At 44.1% G+C, this 17,466-nt stretch overlaps 1 protein-coding gene across 1 annotated transcript in view; it reads right to left on the minus strand.

Annotated features, from left to right (window-relative positions):
* Nucleotides 1-17,466, minus strand: part of COL4A3 (collagen type IV alpha 3 chain) — a 113,254-nt gene that overhangs the window by 41,418 nt on the left and 54,370 nt on the right. The window contains exons 12-15 of the mRNA XM_078854333.1: nucleotides 17,095-17,182; nucleotides 11,784-11,948; nucleotides 10,416-10,522; nucleotides 9,140-9,235 (exon numbers count right to left, since the gene is read on the minus strand). Coding sequence (XP_078710459.1) covers nucleotides 9,140-9,235; nucleotides 10,416-10,522; nucleotides 11,784-11,948; nucleotides 17,095-17,182 — 456 coding nt within the window. The remainder of the gene's footprint in view (nucleotides 1-9,139; nucleotides 9,236-10,415; nucleotides 10,523-11,783; nucleotides 11,949-17,094; nucleotides 17,183-17,466) is intronic.

The raw sequence follows: 17,466 nt of genomic DNA on the forward strand, positions 1-17,466 counted from the left end.
ATTTAATTTTGTCTTCACTAATTACACTAGTCAAATAAGAATTAATTATTTTCATTTGCTTGTTGTCCCTGAAGCTGACAAATTAAGTTAGGGGGTCAGATCCTTGGCCCTGCTCCTTCCCCTTTGCACTGCTTTGGTGGAGGAAAGGGATGACAGAAAGATGGCTTAAACTACTAAGATGGGAATTTCCTGTTGCATGCTAATGCTGACACAGATGGCTCTATGTTACCCACTACGGGTCCCCCAGTGTAGGGGACATTTGGGGACTGGAGCACACTATACTCTGGTGATCCTGGGCTGGTGAATTGATGATTGTAAGCTCTTTGGGATAGAGATGATCATTTTATTCTGTGTTATACTTAGGGGCCCTACCAAATTCATGGTCCATTTTGGTCAATCTCATGGTCATAGGATTTTAAAAATAGTCAATTTCATGATTTCAGCTATTTAAATTAGAAATTTCATGGTGGTGTAATTGCAGGGGTCCTGACCCAAAAAGGAGTTGTGGGGGGTTGCAAGGTTATTGTAGTGGGGGTTGCAGTACTGCTACGCTTACTTCTGTGTTGCCTTCAGAGCTGGGCGGCTGGAGAGCAGTGGCTGCTGGCTGGGAGCCCAGCTATGAAGGCAGAGCCGCTGCCAGCAGCAGCAGCAGCAGCACAGAAGTAAGGGTGGCATGGTACGGTATTGCCAGCCTTACTTTTGTACTGCTGCTGGTGGGGCGCTGCCTTCAGAGTTGGGCACCTGGCCAACAGCCACTGCTCTCTGGCCACCCAGCTCTGAAGGCAGCAGAGCAGCAGGGGTGACAATATCACACCTCCCCTAAAATAACCTTGTGACCCCCCCCTGCAACTCCCTTTCAGGTCAGGGCCTCCAATTTGAGAAATGGTGAAATCTGCATAATATAGGGTAAAAGCACACAAAAGACCAGATGTCATCGGGGGAGGCCAGATTTCACGGTCCATGATGCCTTTTTCATGGCTGTGAATTTGGTAGGGCCCTAGTTATACTGAGTCCAGCACAGGGAATCCTGGTTTATGACTGCGACTCCTGGGCACTACTGTAATATGTATAATAATAAAATAATAAGAATTAATTAATTAATTAACAGGGAGCCACTACTGCTGGTGCAAGTTGAAGCAGACACAAGGCATATCCCCTAAAGATGCTTTGAGGGAATCTTTGTCTCCTGCCCCAGCCAATGGAGCTATGGCTTTACATCCTCCAAAAGGGCAGTGTCATAAATATAAAGGGAAGGGTAACAACCTTTATGTATGCAGTAACATATTAAATCAGTTCAATTAACCTAGTTGGCACCTGACCAGAAGTACCAATGGGAAAAGGAGATACTTTCAAATCGAGATTGGGGAGGAGGGGGAAAGTTTTGTTTGCTTGGTTGGTTCCCTCTTGGGACAAAGAGAGAGACCAAGCAGGTAACCCAGCTCCTACTGAAATAATACATCTAAAATTACAGAAATTGTAAGTAATAGCAAGGAAGTGTGTTAGATTATCTTTTGTTTTAGCTTGTGAATTTTCCCTATGCTAAGAGGGAGGTTTATTCCTGTTTTTGTAACTTTGAAGTTGAGCCTAGAGGGGAATCCTCTGTGTTTTAAATCTTTTTATTACCCTGTAAAATTACCTTCTACCCTGATTTTAGAGGTGCTTCTTTTACTTTTTTCTTTATAATAAAGTTCCTCTTTTAAGAACCTGATTGATTTTAGTGTCCTAAACATAAAGGGTCTGGTCTGTACTTTTATTAAAAGCAATTGGTTGGTATATTATTCTCAAGCCTCCCCAGGAAAGAGGGTGAAGGGGTTTGGGGGGATATTTTGGGGAAATAGGAACTCCAAGTGGTCCTTTTCCTGAATCTTTGTCTAAATCACTTGGTGGTGGCAGCAATATTGTCCAAGGACAAGGGAAAGATTTGTGCCTTGGGGAAGTTGTTAACCTAAGCTGGTAAAAATAAGCTTAGGGGGATCTTTCATGCGGGTCCCTGCATCTGTACCCCAGAGTTCAGAGTGGGGAGGGAACCCTGACAGGAAGCATAAAGCTAGCTTCTCATGCACTCTCTGGGGCTCAAGGAGCCACTGTGCCTGCTTGAGGGAACAATGCATCCCAGAGTTCCTAAGAATCAGAGCTGCCCTTAGCATTTTGGGGTGAGCCAGTCAAACATTTCCAGTGCTTTGTAGGGGAAATGGAACCCCATGGCTTGCACTGGAGTCTAGGAATAGTCACCAGCATTAAGAACAGGTTTATAAAGGACAATTATCTGAATAAATATGCAGTTTGGGGTGTATGTAGTGAATTTAAACACACGCTTTAAAAACATTAACTAATTAGTCTCCACAACCACCTTTGACTGTGAGATAGGTATCGTCATTACCATCTTTATTTCACTGCTGAGGACATTAAGATAGAGAGATTTGACTAAGATGATAGAGAAAGTCAGGGTCAAGCCTAAATTTGAACACAGAAGGCTCTTGCTCTTAGTTCCCTTTAAAATTCAATAGGTCATGCTGCCTCTCACATTACCGAGATTGTAGCCTCTGGTAATGGGTTTCAGGATATGGCCTATGGGTGGTCATCTGGGAGAGGAGCACATAACAGACAGAGCACCATGAGTGACAATGTGAGGAGCACTGCCCCCATAACCATGCACTGATTTGGAGAACTTCAAAAAATCAAAGGACCAGTGAGCATGTATTTCATGAAGCTCAATGGCCAGCCCAGGCATTGTAGTATTCATGGTGATGTGTATTCCCTTGAAATATTTAGGAAAAATGTATGTTACACTTCCCACCCTAGTGATCAGTTTACACTGGTTCATATGTTTGAGGATATCTTTACAAGGAAAAAAGCTAAAGCACATTTTTTCCACACCCCTCCCCATTTTTTAATTACAACTTAAATTAGCCCTAAATCTAGGCTCTGAAAGTACCACCTTCCTGGAACCATCAAGCTAAAATAGTAACAGTATATCCTGCATATGGCAATATAACTAGACACCATGATTCTCAGCTCACGAAAATTCAATATTGCAACTGAAAAACCCATTTAACTTAAATCTTACTTGAGGACCTGAAGGACCTTGTCCCCCTGGAGAACCTCGAGATCCTTTGGGACCACCTATTCCTTGTCTACCTGTGATAGGTGAAAGATAAATGAATGAAAAACTGATTTGACAGGCTCTGGTACTAACATACAATACAGAGAATTGCTGCCTTTCGGATACAACGCACATCAACAAACTGCCTTGGAAGATACATTGGTAAACGGATGGCTGGTGGGTATATAACAAAATCCCTCCAGTATACTTGTTATTTTGGAATTTCTTCCTCCCCATTATTAATTTCCTAGAAAAATTACAATACAGGCTCCTTACTAAAGGTTTCCTAGGTAAATGTTTTCCCTGCCAGAAAAATATTTTCATGTATTGACAACTTCCCTGAGTCTCTGACTCCCTGACACTGAATTAATTCCATATACTTCCACAGTGTTCTCAAGGAACTGAACTCCTTCAAGATGTCATACTCTTCCTCCTGGGCTAGTTTCCTTCTAATTGTTCCACTGGAGAAATTGTGTGTGTGTATGTGGTGGCGGGCAGGGAGTTCACGCTCTGTGAGATTAAAAGGATTGGAGTTTGCCTCCCTAAATCAGCAGGTTATTCTAAGACTGAAAGTCTCCATATTCAGCTCCAATCTGTAGCACTTTCATAGAATCTAAGGCCAGAAGGAACCACTGTGATCATCTAGTCTGACCTCTTTTATAGTACAGTCCACGAGAACTTCCCCAAATTAATTCCTAGTGCAGGTCTTTTAGAAAAACATCCAGTCTTGATTTAAACATTGTCAGTCATAGAGAATCCACCATGACACTCGGTAAATTTATTTATAGCTGCCTTAACTTTCCCTTTAAATTGGGTTTGTTTTTTAATCAGCACAGCCTTCTTCCTCAATTGTGGCTTTTTGGGCATCTAGTAAGGTGTTCTGAAATGATTCTCAATCATCATTGTCCCAACTCATGGAGCAGGTCCTCAAAGAATCAATCCTGATTCTGAAGCACTTACATGAGATCCTGAAGCACTTACATGAGAGGAAAGTGATCAGGAACAGTCAGCATGGATTCACCAAGGGAAGGTCATACCTGACTAATCTAATCGCCTTCTATGATGAGATTACTGGTTCTGTGGATGAAGGGAAAGCAGTGGATGTATTGTATCTTGACTTTAGCAAAGCTTTTGACACGGTCTCCCACAGTATTCTTGTCAGCAAGTTAAAGAAGTATGGGCTGGATGAATGCACTATAAGGTGGGTAGAAAGTTGGCTAGATTGTCGGGCTCAACGGGTAGTGATCAATGGCTCCATGTCTAGTTGGCAGCCGGTGTCAAGTGGAGTGCCCCAGGGGTCGGTCCTGGGGCCGGTTTTGTTCAATATCTTCATAAATGATCTGGAGGATGGTGTGGATTGCACTCTCAGCAAATTAGCGGATGATACTAAACTGGGAGGAGTGGTAGACACGCTGGAGGGCAGGGATAGGATACAGAGGGACCTAGACAAATTGGAGGATTGGGCCAAAAGAAATCTGATGAGGTTCAATAAGGATAAATGCAGGGTCCTGCACTTAGGACAGAAGAACCCAATGCACAGCTACAGACTAGGGACCGAATGGCTAGACAGCAGTTCTGTGGAAAAGGACCTAGGGGTGACAGTGGACGAGAAGCTGGATATGAGTCAGCAGTGTGCCCTTGTTGCCAAGAAGGCCAATGGCATTTTGGGATGTATAAGTAGGGGCCTAGCGAGCAGATCAAGGGACGTGATCGTCCCCCTCTATTCGACATTGGTGAGGCCTCATCTGGAGTACTGTGTCCAGTTTTGGGCCCCACACTACAAGAAGGATGTGGATAAATTGGAAAGAGTCCAGCGAAGGGCAACAAAAATGATTAGGGATCTGGAACACATGACTTATGAGGAGAGGCTGAGGGAACTGGGATTGTTTAGTCTGCGGAAGAGAAGAATGAGGGGGGATTTGATAGCTGCTTTCAACTACCTGAGAGGTGGTTCCAGAGAGGATGGTTCTAGACTATTCTCAGTGGTGGAAGAGGACAGGACAAGGAGTAATGGTCTCAAGTTGCAGTGGGGGAGGTTTAGGTTGGATATTAGGAAAAACTTTTTCACTAGGAGGGTGGTGAAACACTGGAATGCGTTGCCTAGGGAGGTGGTGGAATCTCCTTCCTTAGAAGTTTTTAAGGTCAGGCTTGACAAAGCCCTGGCTGGGATGATTTAATTGGGGATGGGTCCTGCTTTTGAGCAGGGGGTTGGACTAGATGACCTCCTGAGGTCCCTTCCAACCCTGATATTCTATGATTCTAACTGATTTGGCTCATAATTGTTTTCAGCTTTGTGAAACTGATCCTATTAAAGCACCAAGTATATATATATAATACTGGTCTCAACTTTAATCTGCTGGCACATTATACATGTGATCAAGTTATGTTCACTCATACATTACTGCTGGGGGAATTTTGCACCTCCCAAAACAAATCCAAAATTCTGCACATTTTATTTATCAAAATAATGCAATATAATCACACCAGTTTCACTTATTTTGGTAATTTATTTAAACTACCATACAGAAAAAAAAATCACAACAACTGTTCAGCATTTTCTAAACACATGAAAGTTAAATTACAAATACTTGGTAACCAATACCCTGCATTCCAGTTATGATCCTGGATTTTCATTTAAATTACATTACTTTTATTTTGGTGTTTAGTGTTCTGTAAAGTAGAATGTCCCTTTAAATTGTTCAGACTTTCACATGTGAAAGTCACAGTTTTGCTAATCATTGTCCTGCATTTTTTTAAATGGATAAGCAAAATAGATCCTGAGCTGTAATCTGACCCCATTGTGCCTCTCTGGCACAGAAAAAAAAAGCGAGAAAGCACATAGACCTTCCTAGCTGAGGATTCAGTTACTGTCATTTATAATAATTATGAATGTTATAATTCTTGACATCTGATTTGTGTCCATTTATTCTTTTACGTAGAGACTACTACAGGACAGGCCTAACAAAGAAAATAACAGAACGCCACTAGCCGTCACCTTCAGCCCCCAACTAAAACCCCTCCAACGCATTATTAAGGATCTACAACCTATCCTAAAGGATGACCCAACACTCTCACAAATCTTGGGAGACAGGCCAGTCCTTGCCTACAGACAGCCCCGCAACCTGAAGCAAATACTCACCAACAACCACATACCACACAACAGAACCACTAACCCAGGAACTTATCCTTGCAACAAAGCCCGTTGCCAATTGTGCCCACATATCTATTCAGGGGACACCATCACAGGGCCTAATAACATCAGCCACGCTATCAGAGGCTCGTTCACCTGCACATCCACCAATGTGATATATGCCATCATGTGCCAGCAATGCCCCTCTGCCATGTACATTGGTCAAACTGGACAGTCTCTACGTAAAAGAATAAATGGACACAAATCAGATGTCAAGAATTATAACATTCATAAACCAGTCGGAGAACACTTCAATCTCTCTGGTCACGCAATCACAGACATGAAGGTCGCTATCTTAAAACAAAAAAACTTCAAATCCAGACTCCAGCGAGAAACTGCTGAATTGGAATTCATTTGCAAATTGGATACTATTAATTTAGGCTTAAATAGAGACTGGGAGTGGCTAAGTCATTATGCAAGGTAGCCTATTTCCTCTTGTTTTTTCCTACCCCCCCCCCCCGATGTTCTGGTTTAACTTGGATTTAAACTTGGAGAGTGGTCAGTTTGGATGAGCTATTACCAGCAGGAGAGTGAGTTTGTGTGTGTATGGGGGTGGGGGGGATGTGAGAAAACCTGGATTTGTGCTGGAAATGGCCCACCTTAATTATGCACATTGTAGGGAGAATGGTCACTTTGGATGAGCTATTACCAGCAGGAGAGTGAGTTTGTGTGTGTGGTTTTTGGGAGGGGGGTGAGAGAACCTGGATTTGTGCAGGAAATGGCCCAACTTTATTATCATGCACATTGTGTAAAGAGTTGTCACTTTGGATGGGCTATCACCAGCAGGACAGTGAATTTGTGTGGGGGGGGTGGAGGGTGAGAGAACCTGGATTTGTGCTGGAAATGGCCCACCTGATAATCACTTTAGATAAGCTATTACCAGCAGGACAGTGGGGTGGGAGGAGGTATTTTTTCATATTCTCTGTGTATATAAAGTCTGCTGCAGTTTCCACGGCATGCATCCGATGAAGTGAGCTGTAGCTCACGAAAGCTCATGCTCAAATAAATTGGTTAGTCTCTAAGGTGCCACAAGTACTCCTTTTAATTGACTAAGAATGGGAACAATTAACTAACAATGGAAACATTAGCAACCTCCCTGCTTAGTTGTTACATTTCTGCTCTGCCTCAGGGACAGAGCCTGCTTCACACAGCCCTACTCCTCCAAGCCCAGGATGCAGCAACAGTGAGCAAGAGGGACAGAGTGTGTCTCTCTCACTCATTCACACCCAGGCACTGCGCCCAGCCCTACTCCGTTAATGTTTCTCCACAGACACATGCACGCAGCTTCCCTCCTTCCCCCACGGTGATCTGCTCTTTGGTGCCAGCTGCTCCCAGCAGATGTGCCCAGGCTGCCAGGGAAGAGGAGTGTCATGTGTTTCCCAGAGATTTCTTTGCTTCCTCATTTTTTTTGCACAGGAGCCAAGAAATCTGCGGAAGGTATGATTTCGGCACAGAATTCCCCCAGGAGTAATACATAAGCTACCATTAACTTTTAATTGTGTGTTCAGTTCCGCTTTATCTATTAAGACAAGGTCTAAAAAAGAGTTCCCCATGTGTTAGCTGCAACACTTTATTAGGAAATGGTCATCTATAATGTTTAGAAATTCAAAGGATGTTTTAGTACTAGCAGCATAAGACCTCCAGCATATGTCGCTCAAATGGAAGTCCCCCATGATCACACAGTTTTTCCCCATAAACATTATAGATGGGTGTGTAAGGAGGCAGTCATCTTGTTCCCTAGTGTGATTTGGGAGTCTGTAGGAGACACCAGTAATCCATCTTGTGCTTTATCTGTTAGGACAATGGTTCTCAATCAGGGGTCGGGGGCCCCCTGGTGGAGTCACAAGTAGGTTTCAGAGGGTCCAAGCAGGGCCAGCATTAGACTCGCTGGGGCTAGGGCAGAAAGCCAAAGCACCACGGCATGGGGCTGAAGCCCATGGCCCTGAGCTCTGCCGTCTGGGGCTGAAGTCAAAGCATGAGCAACGTAGCTTTGTGGAGGCCCTGGTGGCATGGGGCCCCAGGCAACTGCCCTACTTACTACCCTCTAACACTGGCCCTGGTTTTTATATGCAGAAAACACTGGCCCTGGCTTTTATATGCAGAAAACCAGAAAACTGGTGGGCAGTGGAGTTTTTACAGCAGGATGAGGGGGCTCAGAAAGATTGAGAACCTCTGTGTTAGGACATTGATACGTAAACATTCAAGTGAATTTTCTTCTGAGTTAACAGTGATTTGGAAACAGGTAATGACAGAGTGCCACTCCCCTTCCCCTTTCCCCCAGGCAATCCTTCCTAAATAGGTTAGAACCATTGATGTTAATATTCCAATAGTGCGAATCATCCCACCAGGTTTCAGTAATACCACCTAAATCGAATTTATGCTCATAAATGATCAATTCCAATTCCTCTTGTTTGTTACTAGGCTCCTAGCATTAGTGTACAGTATAGGCAATTGGAGAAGTCCTGTTTTCATGTCCTGTGGTTTCTTGATTAATTTTGTTATCAACATCTCAGTTTTGTGCTGAGTGCTCTTTTTTTACCTTCTCCTTTTGCTCTCAGTGTAACCCCTCCTGACTATCTTAGCCTCCACCTCCATAGGAGGGGAACCAATCTAAACTGTACAGCCCCCTCTTCCCAGAGAAAGTGGACCACAAAATCAAAGCCCTACATCCTGGATATACAGTCCCTGGCCCCAAACCTCCAGTTTCAGACAGTTTTGAGTATAGATTAAAAGTAGTATCTCATTGTAATTGAGGGAAAGCTGTTGGATTTGTGCAGCTAAAGATGGTGCATGAAGAAACACTGGCATTTCCCAATAACAGTATAGAAAAGCCAACTCCTTTTTACCAGTAACTCCTTCTTGACCGTCTTGCCCAGGAGCACCAGGAAGTCCAGGTCCTCCTCGTATATAACTGCATTGATTACAGGGACTTGCTTCTTCACCTGGAACAAAATTATACCTTCATTAATTGCTATACTGGCAAATTACCTCCGTGTTCAATGAATAACTTGCATCAGGCCCTCTTATTATTTGGAAAGAGAGTAGCTGGCTAGGCACAACTATCTAACATATCTCCTGGGTTAAAGAGGAGTGAAAACACTGGGAATAAAGCTTCATATTAATCATTAATCATCAATAATCAAGGATTATTATCCTTTTAAATACAGACTTTCTTATTTCTTGGCACCAGAGCCTACAGCACTGTCAATTAAAAGACAGGATCACCCAGTTTCAATAGCCTGTTTTTTGTTCACTATTTTAGTACTCTGCTGAGAATCTGTCATTTTAGCAATAAGCCAAATCCTGTAAAGCAGGAGGAAGGTGTGCCCAGGCCTTTAACTCCTATGCATGGTGGCTCCACAATAGGCTGGCTGACCCTAGACGTTGTCATCATCAGCATGTTAGAAAACACAAAGCTGCAGTAGTCCCTGTGGTACGATCTGCAGGGGGACACAGAAGGGCCCAGGCATGGGGGCCTCATTTCCAGCCTCCTCTCTTACATGGAAGGAAGAGGTGAAGTCTGTGGGAGTGTGTGACTCTCCCTTCCCCAGATTGTCCTGAGTGGAATTGATCTTTGTTATCTGGCTCCAGTATCTTGGTGGAGCAAGGGGGAACTTGGCCCTCTTGCTGTTTCCACAAGGAAGACATGGAGAAGTCCTGCTAACACTAATTAATTAATTAATTTCTGATTGGTAATTCCTAAGGAATAGCCAGAATCAGCATAATAATTTTTAATCCATCTACACATCTCAGTTTTTAGCTGAAAAGAAATGATCAGTTCATGTCAATCACAACACGGCCCAATCCTGATCTCACACATGTGTGCATATTGTAGAAACCATGCTGCACTCAGTGGAGTTACACTCACACGAAAATTAAGTATAGCAGAATCGGATCCAATTATTTTGGCTGATAAACAGTAGAATGATCACATTCAGCTCTCTATTGAATCTTGACTGAATATGATTTTTCAGCTCAGTTGTTTTCTGTAAGTTACAGCAGCTTTCTTGAACATGGAACAGTTTGTTCGATAGAAAGGTTAAATGAATTTCTGCATCTTGTAGGTCCATCTGAATCTATAGTAAATTAATTCTAGGAACATATTTTCGCACACACACACACACATGATTGCTGACCTTTCACTCCACTATCTCCTGGAAGTCCTGGAGGTCCCACACATCCGGGGTTTCCTGGAACTCCTGGTGGGTGCGTTTCAAACGTTACTTTACCTGATGATAGGATGAGTATGACAACATTAATTTAGCAGACTGTTCGAAGAGTTTTAGGTTTTGCAAAGAGAGAGAGAGATAGACACCATCATGATGGGTTGTAGAGGATATTCAGGCTCAAAGGAAGAACAATCTTACGCTAAACACATCTGAAAACTTGGAGAAAGACTGACAAGGCCTTGTACATGGAAGTACCAGAGGAAAAATCTGGTAAAGCAGCAGTAAATCTCATGTGGTCTGGTGGGTATGTTTGTGCTAATGTGGTGATGACCTTTAAAGAACATAGTTCTGTGACTCCAGACAAAGATTTTGTACTTTTATTTTGGATGAGAAGTAAATAAACTAAAGCTCCCGGTATGAAAGGGGAAACTCTGAACCCCAAATTTATGTTGCTCCTGTCTCTTCACTAGCGCTGCTTTTGGCATTCTCAGCTATTTCAAAACAACAGAAAAGTCTTTAGAAATAGCATATCGTATTTCCACCAGTAACACTTGGGCGGAAAAAAATTACAAAGCCCTACTGTTTATAAAACAAAGTACTCTTTATTTGGCTTTACCATGAATTGCTACTTCGAATAAAAAATTTGTTCTATGTTGCACACTCATTTGAATCCCACTGAGTTTGCATCTTCCTCAAATTTTATAACCTGCACTTACTCAGCTGATCACCCATTTCTCACTTACCAGCATTGCAAGGGGCGTATTCTCACACAGAATTACTGCTTCAAAGCCCATTGTAGTCAGTAAGAGCTTTGCCATTGATTTCAATAGGGTTTGAATTGGGTCCTGTTGAATTTACTGTTCCAGATTTACTGAAATTTTGGAAATGTCAACCACACAAATAGGCTTTCCTTTAACATCACCAGAGTGTTCTTCATACCTATTTTTTCTTCCTCACTGTGCAGTAGATGTATACTGTCACCCATGTACAGAAAGTCCAACTCCCCTGTATTGCTGGAAAGTCCTTACATTTTTTGTACAGAATCTCAGAATAATGATGGAACCCAGCACCTCGTTACGCGCAACGTTTCTGTTAATAATGCACATCACGTTTGCTCTTTGGAAATCCCATTCAACCAGGCTATTCAGAGTATTCTCAAGAAGTCACTTCTCATGAAGTGTTAAGACACTAGGCCAGCTTTCTGATCTCCGTGATACCAGCCAATTCCACAGATGTTGAAATAGCGCTGTCTTTGTAGCAGTGCAATTGAGACCATAATCTGGTCCATTATATACACAGTTACACAAGTTCTATGCTGTACCTGGCTGTCCTGGAGGACCTGGTGATCCTACAGAGCCAGGTCTGCCTGGAAACCCATGAAGTCCTGGGGATCCCACAGCATTCATGCCAGGCTGTCCTCTCTCTCCCTTAATTCCTTTCAGTCCTGGATATCCTTGTGGACCATTTATGCCAGGTCTCGATACACCTAACAAAAGATAAAACTGTTATTTAATTTCAGGATCCTAGATGAACCTATAGAGCTAATAAGAGTTTTTTAAAAGTGTGTTCTGTAACATGGGAAGGTGTAGCACGTTAGAACTTTTGTTTCTATCATTCAAATGTGTGTTGAGTTTTGGCCGTTTAGGGTATGTGTACACTGCCGACTTTACATGTATCCAGGAGTGAGGATATGTTCAACCGTCCCCCGCCCCCAACCTTGTCCAGACTCAAAACACCTGAAACGTGCATCTCAGGATGGATAGATCCCAAGCTAGTTAGCTCGTCTGAAGGTGTGAGTTTGTGCTCCGGTCAGCTGTAACCATCCAACTTTGCAGGTTGATGTGGTGAAGGCGCAGTAACTAGGTCTCAAATCTCAGTAGTTCTCCACTCCCATGCCCACAGTTCCCTGTACCCATATCTTTTTGCCCTTCCAGGTATCAAGTTCTCCTCACTCCCCCAGTATGCATTGGAAGTAGGATGCTGCAGTCTCCAAAGCTTACTACAGCTGAAAATACCACCCACTTGCCTCAACAGGTAGGAAAATTGATGGGGCCAGCAGTGATTGGGACAGCTCCAGTTGAACAGGGGAGGAGAACATATGCTGAGGGGAAACTGAAGTGCCCCTCCCTTTTAGAGTCCCTGGCCACTCACTGGCTATCTTGAGCAGGCAGGGAGCTGACTGGTCCCTCACCCTCCCCTTTCATTGGTTTGAACCCTAGCCCAGGCCATGTGGAGCCCCCTTTAGCCCTAGTTGGCTCTAGAAGGACTCTAGAATTTTAATAAATATCTGGCAGGAGTGCAGCTGGCAGCACAGTTTTACCTGGTGCAGCAAGGACAGCCCCATAAACACTCATGTTTCTAGAAGGCTGGTGGAGTATGGCATTGACCATTCTGCTGCTCAGTGCCGAAAAAGAATGAAGACTTAAAACAGCAGTACAGGAAGTTCTGGGACTTGAACAAGGGTGAAAATTTTACAAATATTTACTATATTATCAATCAAAGGGAAAAAATGAGAAATTTTGTAATTTCTTTATTACACTTCAGGCAAGTCACAAGCAAAATCCAAACAACAAATCACCAATGACCGCAACTGTCCCCAGCACCAACTCCACCCCACGTTACAAACACACTTCAGGAAATCTGTTTAGAGGGGTTCCATAGTGGGTGAATTGGGGCAATCACTTATGGGGTGACAATCCGAACAATCACGCAATTACTTCAACTGTCCCCATCCCAACCGGTAAACACATTCCAGGAAAACTGTTAAAATGAATTATATACCGGCGTGAACTGTGACAAGCACAGTGACAATCCCAGCAAGTGCAAATCAGATAAAACTAAAATAATAAAGAGCCTCTTGTGGCCTGTATCAATTTTGGCATGTACCTTCATTTAAGGTTAAAGCAGATTTACAAAAGGCTACCAAAGTGCCCCCAATAGCAGCACAAGTCAGACATCATCCTCTTTCTCCCAGCACTGCAAGGATCTATCAACCCTTATTTCCCTTGCAAATCTGGACCCAGCACCAGTATGGAGCTGGTTGCCTGTACTGGGCTTGCATACAATCAATGTCCTGAGCCAACTCCATGTGCAAATACTTGCCTTTTGCCTCACTGATATTGTGCAGTGTGCAGCAGGTCATGATTATATAAATGGCATTGAGCACACTGGGATCCAGATGTGTTTGAAGGCAGCGCCATGTAGCCTTAAGCCTATCAATGGCACATTCCACTACCATCCTGCAGCTGCTGAGCTCGAAATTGAATTCCCTTTTCCCAGGGCCCTGACATCACTATACAGTTTCATGACTAAGGCTACCTTTTAGTCACGGATATTTTTAGTAAAAGTCATGGAGAGGTCACGAGCAATAAACAAAAGTTCACGGCCTGTGACCTGTCCATGACTTTTACTAAAAATACCCATGACTAAATCTTAGGTGCTCTGGTGGGCTCCAACGTGCTGCTGCTGCTCTGGCAGGCTCAGGGTGGTGCTGGGGAAGGGGGACCGCTCGGGGTCCTGTGGCTGCTCTGCAGGGTGGGGGTGGGGTGGCGCAGGGCAGCGCCGGGGACCGCTGCTGCTTCGGCGGCCCCCGGGGCAAGCTGCCTGGGGCCGAGCAGCAGCCCATGCAGCTAGTCCTGGGGCTGCTTCAGCTGCTCAGGCAGCCAGGGCATCAGCTGCACTGCTGCAGCAGAAGTAACGTAGGTCCTGAAAAGTCACAGAAACCGTGATTTCTGTGACCTCCATGACAGACTTGCAGCCTTATTTATGAGCCATGGCAGAAGCAGGTATGTGGAGTCCCCCATAATAACTATTGTCACAGATACACCTTTCATAACAATATAGTTTGTTGGGAATAAAGTCTCTGCTTCCCCTTTAAGTACCAGCCAAATCTCCTCAACCCCCTGGCATCGGGAACCTTTCCCGTACTTCCAGTGTTAGTGTTTAAGAACCTGCCTCTATGGTCAACCAAGCCTTGAAGAATGATGGATTAGTATCCTTTGTGGTTCACATACTCACTAGCCCCTTTTGTCGGGCAAACTCTGGGCAACTGAGTGCCATTGATGGACCTAGTGGAATTTGGGTGCCCCAGCGCAGTTTGGGTCCCCCATCCTCTGAAAGCCAGCTATTACTTCAGGAACATTTCTTATGTCCACCATCAGTGGGTAAACCACACAATTAATTGCTTCACAAACCTCCATTCTCACAACCCCAACAGCTGACTTGCCAACACCAAAGCAGTTTGCTATGTACCTCTAGCTGTCCGTACCACTAAGCTGGGGTTCTCAAACTTCATTGCATCGCGACCCCCTTCTGACAATAAAAATTACTACATGACCCCGGAGGGGGGACTGAAGCCTGAGCCTGCCTGAGCCCCAACACCCCGCATTGGGGGCTAAAGCCAAAGCCCAAGCCCCACCACTCAGGACAGGGGGCCAAAGCAGAAGCCCAAGGGCTTAAGCCCCAGGCGTGTGGCCTGTAACCTGAGCCCCACCACCTAGGACTTTTCAGCCTCGGGTGGCGGGGCTCGGGCTTTGGGCCCAGGCCTCAGCAAGTCTAATGCCAGTCCTGGTTACCCAATTAAAATGGGGTCGCGACCCACTTTGGGGTCCCGACCCACAGTTTGAGAACTGCCACACTAAAAATTTCCTCATCAAGTGGCCGGGCACCGGAGGGTTGGTGCTAGTTCCTCACATGGCCCCATGAAGGTCTCTTTCCTCATGCGGAAGTTCTGGAGCCACTGCTGGTTTCCCCAAGTCTGCAAGAAGATGTGATCACGCCACACTGTGCTACTTCTCCTGCACTAGAAGCGTTGGTAAACCAAGGGGATTTTCTGGCAAGAGGAGCATTCTTCATGTCTGTCCAGTCTGCCATGAATTAATTATTCTCATCCCCCAAGTCCTGCTGGTTTTGACATCTCAGAAAATGCTCCTGAAATGCAACCCAGCATCTCGCTGAGCACCTACGCCACTGCATAAACATTTCACCCACAGAAGGAGCAGCTCCTCCAAAGGATCCATGACTTTGACCCTGTTTTGACCAGACAGAAGCGAGAGGTGACATGACCTGGAAGTGCCACTGGTAAATGTAAGAAGGTGGGGAAAAACGTCTTCTGCACAGGGGTTCAGGAAGGAAAGGAACATGGTACCAAGAACACACCACATATCAGTTCCTGGAGCGGCTCCATCTGATGCAAAGAATACTGGAATACGACCCCTAAAACAGTAGCACTAAACTCAGGTACCCAGAGCAGCAGTGTGGATGTGGTTTTCTATGTGTGACCAGCACAACAAAGGTGCACTCTCAGGTGGGTTTGCCTGGATTACACCTGCATGCACATGATCTAGTACTCGGGTATGCACACCAGCATAGACATACATGAGAAATGATTGCTGCCTTCACAATACTAAGTAAAATAATCAAAACGAATATGGCATTAGGCTTTTTAGCATGCTGTTGTTTCATGACACATACCTGGTCTTCCTGTCATACCTAGGGGACCTCTTGGCCCTGCAAAAGCAATATATTAAAAATATGAATTAAACCACTGTATACATTGGATTTTCACTATTCAAATACCTGTGCTGCTGTTTTTAACTACACGCTGGATTGTATAATAAGGCTGAATAGCAATTTTGACTTAAAAAACAAAATTTTACACATATTTTGAACTCTGAGTTTTTAATCTGATTTTGCCTAATAGGGATTTGTCATTTGTCCAGTCCTGCAGTTGTTTCACAAAGAACTGCCACTGACATGCAATGAGAGTTTTATGTGCACAACAGTTGTGGGATCAGACCATTACTAATAGGCCAAGTGTTGAGCACCCTGCAAGGTATTGGGTGCCCTCAATTCCCACTGACTTCAGTAACATGAGTAACTTTATACAGGTGAGTAGCCCCCATTGAACTCTATGAGACCACTTGTATGTATAAACGTTTACAGGATTTGGGCTCTACAGAATAAAGTCAGGGTTGGTGAGGATGGATACAAGGCAAACAAATTGCATCTATGGTGTCAGAGTTTAACACACAAACCCTTCACTACACTGTGATGTGTCCTGAATGACAAACTGAACAGGGTTTGTTTTTTATTTTTGCCAGTATGTTTTCATTTTATAGCATTACCAAATTAAAAAAAACAAACTGATGCCTCTACCATTTCCGAATGGCATGCATTAAAATCAGGATGAGACAATGGGGAAAAAGATAATGAAAATTAGTGTGAAATAAATGCCCTTTCCTAGGGATTATGGCCTTCATCTTTCAATTCCTTGCCTGGTGTGCGGCAAAGATGTGTTGATGATGATGTGTTCCAGTAAGAGTGTGAGCAGGGGCACACAAATAAGGGTGAAAAGAACAGAAGTAAGTGTCAGGGTCCTTGTGTCCCTTCTCCCATATTCTGAATATGGCCTTCACTGTGATGCTCAGAATACAAGTCGGGCACTTAGCTATGAGCCTCTTCGGTCTCACTTCTACTACTTGATGGCAGTAATTTGGTGGCTATACAGTGGCACTCTCATGAGTGCAGGCTCAGGGTCCTTGTGACAACTTTTCCTCCCTGTGCTGTGCATGATCAAGCCCTGGCATAGATTTCTTTTTCTATTATGTTTATAGTTTTCAAAGCTCTCTCACCAGGTATGCCAGGTTGACCTTTAAGTCCTGGGGGTCCTGGATATCCTTCATCTCCTTTTTCACCAGCCACCTCATCATAATACTTTGTCTTAAAAGAGACAGCAAGAGAGAAAGAACAGTAATACTAAAGAGAAAGGCAGTCTCCCATAACAAGTGCTTGACATGAGTAATTTGCTTTCACATACACCTGATTTCTTCCATTAACTCTCAAACCCCAGGTCATGTAGGCAGAGGGAGGTTCCTGTATTTGTCAGGATCCTTCAGTTTACTTGAAAGACACAGGGTATGGAGAGGCTGGGTGATGCTAAACAGCAGCTAAACCAATACCGATTATTTCGAGACTGGCTGTTCTGTTGGGAGAAATATTGGGAC

Source organism: Lepidochelys kempii, chromosome 9, assembly GCF_965140285.1.
Source record: "Lepidochelys kempii isolate rLepKem1 chromosome 9, rLepKem1.hap1, whole genome shotgun sequence".
Classification (NCBI taxonomy): domain Eukaryota; kingdom Metazoa; phylum Chordata; order Testudines; family Cheloniidae; genus Lepidochelys; species Lepidochelys kempii.